At 49.3% G+C, this 14,684-nt stretch overlaps 1 protein-coding gene across 1 annotated transcript in view; it reads left to right on the top strand.

Moving 5' to 3' along the window:
- Positions 1-14,684, top strand: part of rbm28 (RNA binding motif protein 28) — a 37,605-nt gene that overhangs the window by 1,265 nt on the left and 21,656 nt on the right. Inside the window, exons 2-10 of the mRNA XM_068005236.1 lie at positions 430-573; positions 2,917-3,011; positions 4,079-4,154; positions 5,741-5,833; positions 6,284-6,355; positions 6,637-6,778; positions 11,110-11,252; positions 11,400-11,481; positions 13,576-13,685. Of these exons, the coding sequence (XP_067861337.1) occupies positions 430-573; positions 2,917-3,011; positions 4,079-4,154; positions 5,741-5,833; positions 6,284-6,355; positions 6,637-6,778; positions 11,110-11,252; positions 11,400-11,481; positions 13,576-13,685 (957 nt within the window). The remainder of the gene's footprint in view (positions 1-429; positions 574-2,916; positions 3,012-4,078; positions 4,155-5,740; positions 5,834-6,283; positions 6,356-6,636; positions 6,779-11,109; positions 11,253-11,399; positions 11,482-13,575; positions 13,686-14,684) is intronic.

Raw genomic sequence — 14,684 nt, 5'->3', positions numbered from 1 at the left:
TAACTTTCTCTGCTCTTCTTTGAACAGTACCAGAGAATCTTTAAGGTTTATCTGTACAGGCAGATGGGGCCTCGGTTTAATGTCTTATACAAAGGACCGCAACTCTGACAATGCAGCACTCCTTCAGTACTGCAATGAAGTGTCAGCTGTCGTGATGTGTTTAAGTCCTGGATGGGGATTGAACCCACAACCTTCTGACAAGAAGCCAAGCTGACACAATGCAACTGAAACTGCACCCTGCAATTTCCAGTGCAGAGTTGTCGAGTAGTGACTTGCATTGGAATGATGGTCGAGCAACGAGCTCACACTGTGCTGATAATTGACTAAGTTGCTGGATGTGTACATTGCACTGTACCCTGTAGGGATGCTGTAATTTATTTGAGCAGAGTTTGATGCAGAGCGGTGACTGACTCCTCTCTTTTCCTCCAGGGAGTCAGACTTGTCGTGGTTTTGGATATGTGACGTTTTCCCTTCCTGAGGACGCGCAGAAAGCACTGAAAGAGGTGAAGTTCTACGATGACCAGAAACTCTCTGCTTCTCTCGCCAAGAAGAAACTTTTGGGGAAGAAAGAGGGTGAGTGCTCCAGCCATGAGCAGATGGGAATACGTGTTCCTCCATTTTGAACTGCTTAACCAAGGAGAATTTATATAGAATTTAAATTCAAGTTGTGAGTAAGTGATGCAGTGGGTCAGACACTGACCGTTCACCTCTGGGAGTTGGGGTCAAATCAGACCCAGACAATTGGTGGCTGTAAGGACCCTATATGAAATGCATTTGGACAGTCTCAATCCACTTTCTAGTTAGTATGGACCCACAGGACAAATCGGCCTCTAATGTGACACTGAACTGACCATCTCACTCAGGCTGGTGTGGGAAATGGAAAAAATTGTCACTCTAGGTCAGTACGGGTGCTGTTGTGAAATTAGAATGTGACAGCCCAGCGACAGGCCCTTCGGCCCATCAATCTAAGCCGGTCTTTCACCATATGGGGAAGCACGTTGTTGGATTGGGGATAGGGAGCTTCACTGTGCATCCAAACACGTGCCATTCTGGGTGTGCCTGAAAGGAAGGTGCTCAGTTCCCCAGTCAAGATGCCCACACTGTATTGAGCACATAACTAGAGCGATGCCACAAGATGGTGACTTCCTGTAAATCAGCCAGAAGGCTGGCTTCCCAATGTCCAGTGGGTAAAGGGACTGTCTGATGCATCACTGAGCCATACACACCGGTAAAGTACCAGGGCTAATTCACAGGCTGTGCTCCATTTAGCTGACCTCAGCTGGGAAGTACTTGGGCTGTTACAATTGGCCTCAGTATCACTTGGGCTGGGGAGAGGAAAAACAGCTATTGTTCCTGCTTGTGATTGCTAGTCATTGATTCCCCCATCTCCTTGCTGCAAAGTGTTGTGTGTGTGTGTGCGTGCTTGTGGTCACTGGGAGAGAACAGGATCAGGCTCGATTGTTATGCCCTCATGGTTGAATAGCATGTTGACACTTGCTGCCTGAGCTTGTACATGAAGGACGGATATGGTATCGGAGGACAGCCAACGCTGGTGGAACTATATTCCACCAAGAATTGTGGGGGGGATGGGGGGCGCAGATGAACAGCATGTTCCACGAGCACCTTTGTAGACTAGTACCTCCAGTGAGCTTTGTACAGCACTATTGCTTCGCAGTTCAACTGTTTGAATTCATGGGCCTGGTGAGTATTTTCACTGGGCTGCTCCGTCACTAGTGAAACACAATGGCAACTATAGACAGAGTGTTGCCTGCAGATGGTGAGCCATTGGGGCTGGAAGATCTTCAGTTAATCCAGGGGTTCTGGCAGGCTAGAGGTCCCACTTTGCAATTCTGCAGTGACTGAAATTCCACCCACCAGTCTGATCAGAGCCCCAGTTACTTCAGCAAGATGAGGTTCTGCTGGATACAGTTACCAGGTAAAGAAGGCTCTGATTGCTGCTTGTTCATTCTGCATTACCCTCTGCTATATGACACTGCCAATCCACAGAATTTACAGCTTGTGACCAGCTTTTGGGCAACGGCTGCAGGTGTTTTCAATTGAAAAAGTTTCATTCAACATTGTAGCAAACTTTAAAAATAAATTTCTGTTCCTGTGTAGGACTATTCTGCATATTTTAATGTGAACCTAGTACTCCATTTACATTTCAACTTCACAACATGTGGAATCTCAACATTTGGAGTGTGTTTGAAAAATATCCTTTCATCGCTGGGGCTGGGTTCAAATCCAGTGCAGTCTCCTGTTCCAACGACTGTAAGTGTCCTATAAGAGCTTGGGGCTGTCTCAATCCCATTCTTAGACAAAGTAAGTTCACAGCACAAAACCACACCCCTAAATTTGACACGTGTTTCCAGTTTCACTCAGAAAACACAAAGATGGGAATGAAGACTGTTGCAGAGAAGGCATTCTTCTGAGGGTGGAGTTAAGGTGCACTGTTGACTTGTGGAGGGAGTTTTACTCTGTATCTAACCCGTGCTGTACCTGCCCTGGGAGTGTTTGATGGGACAGTGTAGAGGGAGCTTTATTCTATATCTAAACCGTGCTGTACCTGCCCTGGGAGTGTTTGACGGGACAGTGCAGAGGGAGCTTTACTCTGTATCTAACCCGTGCTGTACCTGCCCTGGGAGTGTTTGATGGCACAGTGTAGAGGGAGCTTTATTCTGTATCTAACCTGTGCTGTACCTGTCCTGGGAGTGATGGGACAGTGCAGAGGGAGCTTAATCCGTATCTAACCCTTACTGTACTGGGCCTGGAACTGTTGTGTACTGACAGTGGTAGCAAAGTGTAGAGAAACATATTCTACGGCCCAGTGCTGACATCCTTCATATTGATGAAGAAAAGACTCCTTTCTTAAACCTTTTACGTGAATTCATGATATTTTTAGATTTTTTTTTGCAGTCCGCAAGGAAGCTCCTAAAGAAAACACAAAACCACAAACGGTGAAGAAATTGCAGAGGAAAGCGAGGCTGATTGTTCGAAACCTGAGCTTTAAGGTACTGAGCAGCCATTCACTTGAGGATCAACTCCCGGTCTCAATATCAATTGAAGTCTTAGTCAACCAGCTCTACTGTCCCTCAGCCAGTCTCTGTCCCCTATATGTGACAGATCTGAAGTTAAAATCTCCTTTCCTGGACAGGTCCAGTGTCATTTCATTTTTAAGAACTCCTGGGAGATTGGGTTCTGTAGTCTGTTACAAAAGCTGTATGTAAATCTTACCCAGACTGGGTGCTGCAGTCTGTTACAAACGCTGTACGTAAATCTTACCCAGACTAGGTGCTGCAGTCTGTTACCAATACTGTGCATGAATCTTACACAGACTGGGTGCCACAGCCTGCTAACGCTTTACATGACAGTTTTGTCTCTGGCAACTGTTAAAAGTCCTACAATAAATTAGTTTGGGGGGACCCTCAAGCCAGCTCTTCAGTGTGAATCTGCAGCTTGAAGCTGCCTGCAATTCACCGCCAGGTTGAGATTAATCACACATGATCAAAATTGTAATTATGGATGAAATGGCCCAGGATCTCTGGTGGCAGTTGCTGACTCATTATAACTTGCAGTTCATCCAAGACTGGATGTTGGATAATCAGTCTGACAGCACAGAGGAAGTGGAGGGGTCAAGAGAGTTGGTGGAGGAGAATGGTGTGGTCGACCTTGTCAAAGGCTGCAGAGAGGATGTCTTTTGTGACTTTGATTAGGGCTGCATCAGTGCTGTGGCAGGGGCGGAAACCTGATGGGAGCAATTAAAACATGGAGTTGTGGGAAAGATGGACACAGATTTGGGAGGTGACAACATGTTCAAGGACTGTGGAGAAGAAAAGGAGGTTGGAGATAGGGCGGTAATTTGCAAGGACAGTAGGGTTGAAAATAAGTAATTTGAGGAGTGGTGATTCCTAGTTTATTAAAGAAGGAAAAATTAGGGAGGCAGGAGTTGGTGGATTGGTCATCTTAAATGTTCATGTCTTCACATGTCTCCGCCCAAATATTTCCCTTCCTTCAGGGAGAGTGGCCATTGCCCTCAGAACAGTAACTGTTGGTCTAATGGGCATGTTTTTCCTTTCAGTGTTTAGAAGATGACCTGAAGACTCTTTTCTCACGTTATGGGACTGTGCTGGAGGTTAACATCCCTACAAAAGAAGGTTAGTGTCGGGAGGGGAACCAGGCTGATTTAGGAGATTAGACACTGACCTTTTAGTTTTGGGGCCGGTCTTCCAATCCAGCTTACACTGATGGGATGGAAATCTCTGCTGGCTGCAAGGGTCTTACTTCGAGTGAATATGAGGCAACGTGGCTGGTTACAGGGACATTAGTGTCTGGCTGTGGTCAGGAGAAGTAAACGAAGAAAAACATGAGAAAAATTATAAATAAAAGGTGGAAAACTTGTCCAGAATAATATTCCTATGCGGAAAAGAAAGGAGTGAGTGTTTTCTAAGGAAGGAGGATTACATCATGTAGTATTCTGCTGCTGTGGTGGAGCTGTGTCCTTTAAGGCCACAAAGTCTAATTCCTGATGAGTAAACAGTGGGTAAGGTCAGCCAGAGTTTAATTGCTTCTCTAAGCAGGTCAGACCCCAGGTTGAAATGCCTGATTTTCTTTTCTTCAGCTTGATTGCCGAGGTCAATCCGAGGTTACAGACATTCTGGGGGTTACCTTTGCCCATGGGCAATGAGTGGTAAACTGGCGGGCAGGGCACTGTTATTAGCAGTGGACAGGACATGCGGTAAACTGGCGGGCAGGGCACCGTTATTAGCAGTGGGCAGGACATGCGGTAAACTGGAGGGCAGGGCACCGTTATTAGCAGTGGACAGGACATGCGGTAAACTGGCGGGCGGTGGGCGTGCCAGCTTTCTGGAGGAGTCGGAGTGCGTCCCATGCGATTTGCGACCCCGGCCCTCATTATGCAGTCGAGAAGCTGCGAGCGAGCAATGTGCTCCCAATAGGCACCTCATCAATTTGGAGGTGGGAAATCAGACGGTGCGCAGCTTCTCAAAGCCCTGCAGCAACAACTTAAAGGGGAGGTATATTTTTCATTGGGAACAGAAGAAAGCAACACCGTGGAGCAGTGGGCAGCATGCGGGCAGAACCTTCAGTAGAAACTTTCAGATCAGTTTAGGTGGAAAAACCACAAGTGATTTGTGAGAAAATTGTCTCCAGCAGCTGCAGCCAACTTTACCCGATAGCAACTGGGATCCCTTTAAATATGACTCAGAATGGTGCCTCCTGACTTGTACCTCCCATGGTCGGTGGAGCGGGAACTGGCAGGCAGGCAGAGATGAAAGTGGCGCTGGGTCTAAGTTACGTCACCTCACCCCTATTTACATGCACGCGCGAGGTTCTGGCCGCCACGATTCAAGTCCGCTAGAAAACTGGAACGGATACCAAAGCAGCGTTAAAGCCGCCGGGACTGGGAACAGGCGCAGCGTTTTGGTTCCACAACCGTCCCGTTTTTGAGCGCAGACGGGACGGTAGCGAGCCAAAAATGGCCATCTATTTCTCCTGTGTCAGAGGTCATAGACGTTCGGACTCCTGTGTCAATAAGGTACTCTCAATCGCTGGGTGAGTTCCAACTGACTGGCTTTCTTCATAGTTTTTTGTGTAACACCCGAGGTATGACGGGCACCGACAGGCATTAAAGGGCTATTAAGTTTGATGTGATTGCTTGTTTTTGCAAAGCAGGTTCCATGATACTGAATGTTTTGCATATCTCTCTCTCTCTCTCTCGCAGATGGGAAGATGCGAGGATTTGCGTTTGTTCAGTTCAGGAACGTTCTGGAGGCTGGGAAAGCCTTGAAGGGAATGAACCTGAAGGAGATTAAGGGTAATGAGAGAATTTGACAGCTGCTGTGTTTAGTGTGGTAGTATCACTAGGGGCCTCACAGGGGTGTGAGCTTGTGTAGTGCTCTGTAGAGGTGAGGGTGGTTCAGGCAACATTTGATGTCAGAAGATCGTGGGTTCAAGTCTCGCTTCAGAGACTTGAGCACAAAATCTCGGCTGACACTCCCAGTGCAGTACCGAAGGAGTGCTGTACTGTCGGAGGGGTGCTGTCCTTCAGACGAGATGTTAAACCGAGGCTCCGTCTGCCCTCTCAGGTCCTATTGACACTATTTCGAAGAAGAGAAAGGGAGATCTCCCTGGTGTCCTGGCCAATATTTATCCCTCAACCAACATCGCTGTTGGGAGGGGGGAGGGCTGCGGAAGTGTGGGGACAGCGGGGAGGAGCAGGCTAAATGGGCCAATTATGTCTGATGTCCTTGTTTTGTTCGGACAGGCCGTACCGTGGCAGTGGACTGGGCAGTGGCGAAGGACAAGTACAGAGCGACGGTGAATCCCAAGAGTTCAGGTAACCGGAGCAGCTTCTCGCAGGTTATTGGTATCCTGGGGTTTTCCAATCAACTACCTTAGAGGGATCAGGGAGAGATTTCCCAGAAGTTTCCCTTCTTGGCAGCTTTCCCTGCGGTTTGTTACCTCCCTCTTTAGGAGGTTAAATGAACTGGGGTGGGGGGGGGGTGGACGTCCCTGACTGTACAGACTGTACGGGATCTGCGAAAGGAACAGGTTTCAAACTTCTACTGGTGGATCCCAACTGGAATTCTCAGCTGTGAATGTGGTCATTATTGGCAGGAGCTGAGGATAAGCAACCCCATCAGGATGCAGATAATGATGATGAGGACGAGGATGGCCAGGGTTCAGGGGACCATGAAGAGAAAGAACCTGCCAAGGAATCAAAACCTACTCTACAGCGGAAGGCGACGACCAAGAAAAGGTAACAGAGTGTGGAGTTAATCGGCCCGCCAAGGAGTGACTCTCTGAGCCAGTGGAGAGACGCTGGCCCGGGTGCAGGAGGAGGTCCGGAGCTCACTCTTTTTATTTTTGTTCTCGTTTTCTGAAGACACTGACTCGTGTTGGCTGTCACCTCATGAGGGATTCGTGCCAAAGGCATTGAGCCTCAGCAAGCTGTTCAGCTGTGGGAGGTGGGGGGCATCACAGTCGCACGCGTCCGGTGCGACTTCCACTCGCACTTCCCAGCAGGAGCCGCCGGGTAGCAATCGGGAGCAGGAACCCTGGCTGATTTGCTGATCCCAGAGGCAGTGAGACCCAGTTGTAGAATCCCCTACCGCTGCCCAACTGGGATCAGCAAACTGGGAATCGAACCTGGGGCCTTTACGGTCCGTTTGGCCACACTGGATGGAGCCGCCAGCCGAGCCACCAGGTTAGGCCCATCACGTACGCTGAGGGGCGGCTTGATAGGTCAGTAGGTTTGATGGGGCTTAAAGCCGACAAATCCCCTGGACCTGATGGCCTGCAACCTAGGGTTTTAAAAGAGGTGGCTGCAGAGATAGCGGATGCATTGGTTTTGATCTTCCAGAATTCCCTAGATTCTAGAATGTTCCCCGTGGATTGGAAGGAAGTAAATGTAACCCCGCTATTCAAGAAAGGAGGGAGAGAGAAAACGGGGAACTACAGGCCAGTTAGCCTGACATCAGTAGTCGGGAAAATGCTGGAATCCATTATTATGGATGTAGTATCAGGGCTCATGGAAAATCATAATATGATTAGACAGAATCAACACGGTTTTATGAAAGGGAAATCGTGTTTGACAAATCTGTTAGAGTTTTTGAGGGTGTAACTAGCAGGGTAGATAAGGGGGAACCAGTGGATGTAGTATATTTCGATTTTCAAAAGGCATTCAATAAGGTACCACATAAAAGGTTGTTAAACAAAATTGGGGGTAATATATTAGCATGGATAGAGGATTGGTTAATGGACAGAAAGCAGAGTAGGAATAAACGGGTCATTCTCAGGTTGGCAGGCTGTGACTAGTGGGGTGCCGCAAGGATCAGTGCTTGGGCCTCAGCTATTTACAATCTATATTAATGACTTTGATGAAGGGACCGAGTGTAATGTATCCAAGTTTGCTGACGATACAAAGCTAGGTGGGAAAGTAAGTTGTGAGGAGGACACAAAGGGTCTGCAAAGGGATATAGACAGGTTAAGTGAGTGGGCAAGAAGGTGGCAGATGGAGTATAATGTGGGGAAATGTGAGGTTATTCATTTTGGTAGGAAAAATAAAAAAACAGAATATTTTTTAAATGGTGAGAAACTATTAAATATTGGCGTTCAGAGGAATTTGGGTGTCCTTGTACATGAAACACAGAAAGTTAACACACAGGTACAGCAAGCAATTAGGAAGGCAAATGGCATGTTGGCCTTTATTGCAAGGGGGTTGGAGTACAAGAATAAGGAAATCGTGCTGCAATTGTGCAGGGCTTTGGTGAGACCTCAGCTGGAGTACTGTGTACAGTTTTGGTCTCCTTATCTAAGGAAGGATATACTTGTCTTGGAGGCAGTGCAACGAAGGTTCACTGGATTGATTCCTAGGATGAGAGGGTTGTCCTATGAGGAGAGATCGGGTAGAATGGGCCTATACTCTGTGGAGTTTAGAAGAATGAGGGTGATCTCCTTGAAACATAAGACTCTGAGGGGGCTTGACAGAGTAGATGCTGAGAGGTTATTTCCCCTGGCTGGAGAGTCTAGAACTAGGGGACATAGTCTCAGGGTAAGGGATCGGCCATTGGGGACTGAGATGAGGAGGAATTTCTTCACTGAGGGTTGTGAATCTTTGGAATTCTCTACCTCAGAGGGCTGTGGATGCTGAGTCATTGAGTTTATTCAAGACTGAGATCGATAGATTTTTGGTCTCCAAGGGAATCAAGGGATATGGGGATCAGGCAGGAAAGTGGAGTTGAGGTCAAAGATCAGCCTTGATCTTATTGAATGGCAGAGCAGGCTCGAGGGGCTGTATGGCCTACACCTGTTTCTATTTCTTATGTTCTTATATTGTCATGCATCGCCAGGTTAACAAGCTGTAGGGTGCTGGAGTGATTTAACCAGCATACTCATCCTTGACCTAAGGAAACACCCTTATATACTTCCAACTTGTTTCTGTTTTGCAGGGAGGAAGGATCTAGAACCAGGCAGATGCAGGGGGAGGGAGTGTCTAGGCCAGAGGGCAGGCACAACAGGGTGAGCTGATAGAGAGAGATCTTTAAGATTATGAAAGGGTAGATGTAGAGAAGATGTTTCCACTTGTGGGGGAGACCAGAACTAGAGGCCATAAATATAAGATAGTCACTAATAAATCCAATAGGGAATTCAGGAGAAACGTCTTTACCCTGAGAGCGGTTAGAACGTGGAACTTGCTACCACATGGAGCAGTTAAGGTGAATAGCTTAGATGCATTTAAGGGAAAGCTAGATCACCACATGGGGGAGAAAGGAACAGAAGGATATGCTGATAGGGTTGGATGAAGAGGGGTGGCAGGAGGCTCATGTGGAGCATAAACACTAGCACTGCCATTTGGGCCGAATGGCCTGTTTGTGTAATGTAAATTCAACCTAATTCTATGTAACAGTGAGCCTAGAATCATGTTCTGTGTTCACAGTGTCATTGTTTTTATTCAGTTCTATAGAACATGCGATAGTTGTAAACAGGAGAATCCCAGTGTAACCAGCAACATGCTGCACCCCCACACAGTCTTCCCAGACTCTGGTCTTATTCAGCGTGCACTTACTGCTGTTTTCATGGCAATTCCTATTATGTTTAGTACCAGCTTCCCTCAGGACTATCACTTGAAAAATAAAGGAGGAAGTCAGAAGAACTGTTTTCACACAGAAGGTTATTAGAACATGGACTGCTTTACCACCAGTGGGTGGTGAGGCAGAGACTATGCCATTTAAAAGGGAATTGGATAAGGATTTAAAAAGTAAGGATATAAAAGGATGCAGGGAAGTGGGATTAGAGTAGATAGCTCCTGTTGAAAGCTAGCATTGGCACAGGAATGAAGGGCCGAATGGCCTCAATCTGTGCTGTAATTTCTATGACTCTATGACTCTAGAACCAGCCACGGGCAGGGCTGCTGGTTAATGGACATTTTAGTGATGTTCATTGAGGGATAAATGATGGCCAGGGCACCGAGGAGAACGCCCCTGCTCTTCTTTGAAATAGTGCCATGGGTTCTTTTACATCCACCTAAGAGGACAGACAGGGCTTCAGTTTAATGTCTCATCCGAAAGACGGCACCTCCAACAGTGCAGAGCTCCCTCATTTTTAATTACATGGATTCCTGAATTTTCACTGGTGATCGGGGGAATCATATCCCACAATTCCACCCATTGTTCCCCCCCCCCCCCCCCCCTCATTAAAACCGGGAACAGGTCACCTTGGTTATGAGTCTTCAGTAACAGTGCCAGCTACTACTATCAATAATTAATAACTCCACCAAGATCAGTCAATGAATGGGGACAGTGGACTGATATTATCTGGTGGTAATTAGTATAGTAATTACCACTGAGAATATTGAGGGGGCATCACTTGTGTTTGTTATGCCTGATCCTACTCAATAGAGTACTTGACAGCAAGGCTACTGTGTAAGAAAGAAAGACTTACATTTATGTAGCGCCTTTCACAACCTCAGGATGTCCCAAAGTGCTTTATAGCCAATGAAATACTTTTCAATAGTAGTCACTGTTGTAATGTAGGAAATGCAGCAGCTAATTTGCACATAGCAAGATCCCCCACACAGCATTGATATACGTGACCAGGTAATCTGTTTTTTTTAGTGATATTGATTTGAGGGATAAATATTGGCCAGGACACCGGGAGAACTCCCCAGCTCTTCTTCGAATAGTGAGATCTTTTACTTCCACCTGAGAGGGCAGAAGGGGCCTCGGTTTAACGTTTCATCTGAAAGACGGCACCTCTGACCGTGCAGCACTCCCTCCGTACTGCGCTGGAGTGTTAGCCTGGACTGTGTGTTCAAGTCTCTGGAGTGGGACTTGAACACACAACCTACTGACTCAGGTGACCAACTGAGCCACGGCTGACATTACACTGTGATGTTTACTGATGCTCAGTCTTAGGTCAGTCTGCCCAGTGCTTTGATTTGCTTGAATTCAGTTTCGTATTTCTTCCCACCGCCCCCCCACCCAATTTTGACCCCAGATTATAGACCCAGTTCTTGGGCTGTTTCCATGTCAAGGTTACGAGCCCAGAGATGTTCAGAATTGAATCTGACCAGAATGCCTTGGATTTCAGATCAGCGATGAGGGAGAAGGAAGAGGAGAAGGCATCAGATGATGCGATGGAAGGGTCAGATGATGAGAACAGTGATGATGAAGACGGTTCAGAGGATAGTGATCTGAAGTCGGAGGAGGAGGAGGAGGATGAGGATGATGGTGGTGAGTGATGAGTTAGAGCCCAATGCAAGACATTTTAAAATGGGTGGAATTTGGGACCTTGCAGATTGTGGGGGAGAAGGATGTTGTGTGGCGTTCGCAACCCTTATGGACATATGGTCTTCAAACAGTTCCATCTTTCTCCTTCAGATGAAGAGCCTGTGAAGAAAGAGAAATTGAGAAAGTCCAACCTCCCGGTGGATGTTCATGAAGGACGGACGGTCTTCATCAGGTCAGGCCAGAAACTCATTTTGAGGGCGGGGACAGGAAATTTAAAACAAAAACATCTTGCATTTATACAGCGCCTTTAACTTAGTAAAAACGTCCCAAGGCGCTTCACAGGAGCGTTATCAGGCACAACTTGACACCGAGCCACGTAAAGAGATATTAGGACAGGTGACCAAAAGCTTGGACAAAGAGATAGGTTTTAAAAAAGAAAGGAAAGAACGACTTGCATTTATATAGCACCTTTCACGACCTGAGGATGCCCCAAAATGCTTTACAGCCAATGAAGTACTTTTGAAGTGTAGTTGCTGTTGTAATGTAGGAAACACAGCAGCGACTTAAAGGAGGAGAGGTTTAGGGAGGGAATTCCAGAGCTTAGGGCCTAGGCAGCAGAAGTGACCAAGGCACGGATGAGGGTTTCAGCAGCAGATGAGCTGAGGCAGGGGCGGACAAGTCATTGTATGCTGCTGAATTCCAGTCTCCCTGATGATGAGATGCAGCAAACCGAGGGGTCAAACATCCTGCTCAGTAACTGGCCTTGCGGCTAAGTTCCTGAATAACTACGGCAAGTTTGACAACAAAACCACTCAGTCGTTGAGTATATTCAAGGCTGAGATAGATAGGTTTTTGGACTTGAGGGGAATCGAGGGATATGGAGATCAGGTGGGAAAGTGGAGTTGAGGTAGAAGTGGAAGTGGAGTTGAGGTAGGAAGCCTCCGAAAGCTTGTGAAGTTAAAATAAAATTGCTGGACTATAACTTGGTGTTGTAAAATTGTTTACAATTGAGGTAGAAGATCAGCCATGATCTTATTGAACGGTGGAGCAGGCTCGAGGGGCCGTATGGCCCACTCCTGCTCCTATTTCTTATGTTCTTATGTTCACTTGCCAATGGCTAAGGAACATTTGCACAGCAGACTATCCATTTTGATCTTTTAACATAAGAACATAAGAAATAGGAACAGTAGGCCATATGGCCCCTCGAGCCTGCTCCGCCATTCAATAAGATCATGGCTGATCTTCGATCTCAACTCCACTTTGCCGCCCGATCCCCATATCCCTTGATTCCCCTAGGGTCCAAAAATCTATCCAGCTCAGCCTTGAATATACTCAACGACTGAGCATCCACAGCCCTCTGGGGTACAGAATTCCAAAGATTCACAACCCTCTGAGAGAAGAAATTTCTCCTCATCTCAGTCCTAAATGGCCAACCCCTTATCCTGAGACTCTGCCCCCTAGTTCTAGACTCTCCACCCAGGGGAAACAGCCTCTCAGCATTTACCCTGTCAAGCCCCCTCAGAATCTTATATGTTTCAATGAGAACACTTCTCATTCTTTTAAACTTTTCTATCCTTTTCCAGAGGATATAGGCCCATTTTACTCAATCTCTCCTCATAGGACAACCCTCTAATCCCAGAAATCATTCTAGTGTATCTTCATTGCACCATCTCTAAGGCAAGTATATCCTTCCTTAGGTAAGGAGACCAAAACTGTACACAGTACTCCAGGTGAGGTCTCACCAAAGCCCTGTACAATTGCAGCAAGACTTCCTTACTCTTGTGCTTCAACCCCCTTGCAATAAGGGGGAAGTGGAGGAATGTGCCTGCCCCTCGGTCTCCTGTGCTCGGGGGCTGAGCCTGGCCCTCGGTCTCCAACCGCCCGGGGGCTGAGCCTGGCCCTCGGTCTCCAGCCGCCCGGGGGCTGAGCCTGGCCCTCGGTCTCCAACCGCCCGGGGGCTGAGCCTGGCCCTCGGTCTCCAGCCCCTCGAGGGGTGTGCCTGGCCCTCGGTCTCCAGCCCCTCGGGGGGTGTGCCTGGCCCTCGGTCTCCAGCCCCTTGGTGACGGGGGTGGGGGGGCGGGGCGGGGCGGTGGTTAGGCCTGTTAGGGTCTCTGAGCCCTCGATCGCTGTGCGCCTGAAGAGCCTCTGGTGGTTTATTGATGCATTTCGCCTTCTGCGTCCAGTTGCATCTCCTCATCTCCACCGCCCCATCGGTGCTGATTGATCAATATGGGCTATTGCTGTTTATTTGGTTCCAGCTTGTAGCTCCATACTCTCACCTGATTTATCCAATAATTTGCAGCTTTGCTCCTTATTTCTCCTGCAGGAACCTGTCCTTTGACACTGAGGAGGATTCACTGGGAGAGATGCTGGAGCAGTTTGGAGACCTGAAGTATGTCCGTATTGTCATGCACCATGACACTGAGCACTCAAAGGGTGAGACTACAGGGACTGGGGCAGTCCGTGGGGCACAGGGACCAGGGCGGTCCATGGGGCACAGGGCGGTCCATGGGGCACAGGGCGGTCCATGGGGCACAGGGCGGTCCATGGGGCACAGGGCGGTCCATGGGGCACAGGGCGGTCCATGGGGCACAGGGCGGTCCATGGGGCACAGGGCGGTCCATGGGGCACAGGGCGGTCCATGGGGCACAGGGCGGTCCATGGGGCACAGGGCGGTCCATGGGGCACAGGGCGGTCCATGGGGCACAGGGCGGTCCATGGGGCACAGGGCGGTCCATGGGGCACAGGGCGGTCCATGGGGCACAGGGCGGTCCATGGGGCACAGGGCGGTCCATGGGGCACAGGGCGGTCCATGGGGCACAGGGCGGTCCATGGGGCACAGGGCGGTCCATGGGGCACTGGGCGGTCCATGGGGCACTGGGCGGTCCATGGGGCACTGGGCGGTCCATGGGGCACTGGGCGGTCCATGGGGCACTGGGCGGTCCATGGGGCACTGGGCGGTCCATGGGGCACAGGGCGGTCCATGGGGCACAGGGCGGTCCATGGGGCACAGGGCGGTCCATGGGGAACAGGGCGGTCCATGGGGCACAGGGCGGTCCATGGGGCACAGGGCGGTCCATGGGGCACAGGGCGGTCCATGGGGCACTGGGCGGTCCATGGGGCACTGGGCGGTCCATGGGGCACTGGGCGGTCCATGGGGCACTGGGACTGGGGCGGTCCATGGGGCACAGGGCGGTCCATGGGGCACAGGGACCGGGGCGGTCCATGGGGCACTGGGCGGTCCATGGGGCACTGGGCGGTCCATGGGGCACTGGGCGGTCCATGGGGCACTGGGCGGTCCATGGGGCACTGGGCGGTCCATGGGGCACTGGGCGGTCCATGGGGCACTGGGCGGTCCATGGGGCACTGGGCGGTCCATGGGGCACAGGGACCGGGGCGGTCCATGGGGCACAGGGCCAAGCAGATCATCTTTCA

Source organism: Heptranchias perlo, chromosome 24 (genome assembly GCF_035084215.1).
Source record: "Heptranchias perlo isolate sHepPer1 chromosome 24, sHepPer1.hap1, whole genome shotgun sequence".
Taxonomy (NCBI): Eukaryota; Metazoa; Chordata; class Chondrichthyes; order Hexanchiformes; family Hexanchidae; genus Heptranchias; species Heptranchias perlo.
The sequence above is the reverse complement of the archived record's forward strand: the minus strand, read 5'-3'. Positions and strand labels throughout refer to the sequence as shown.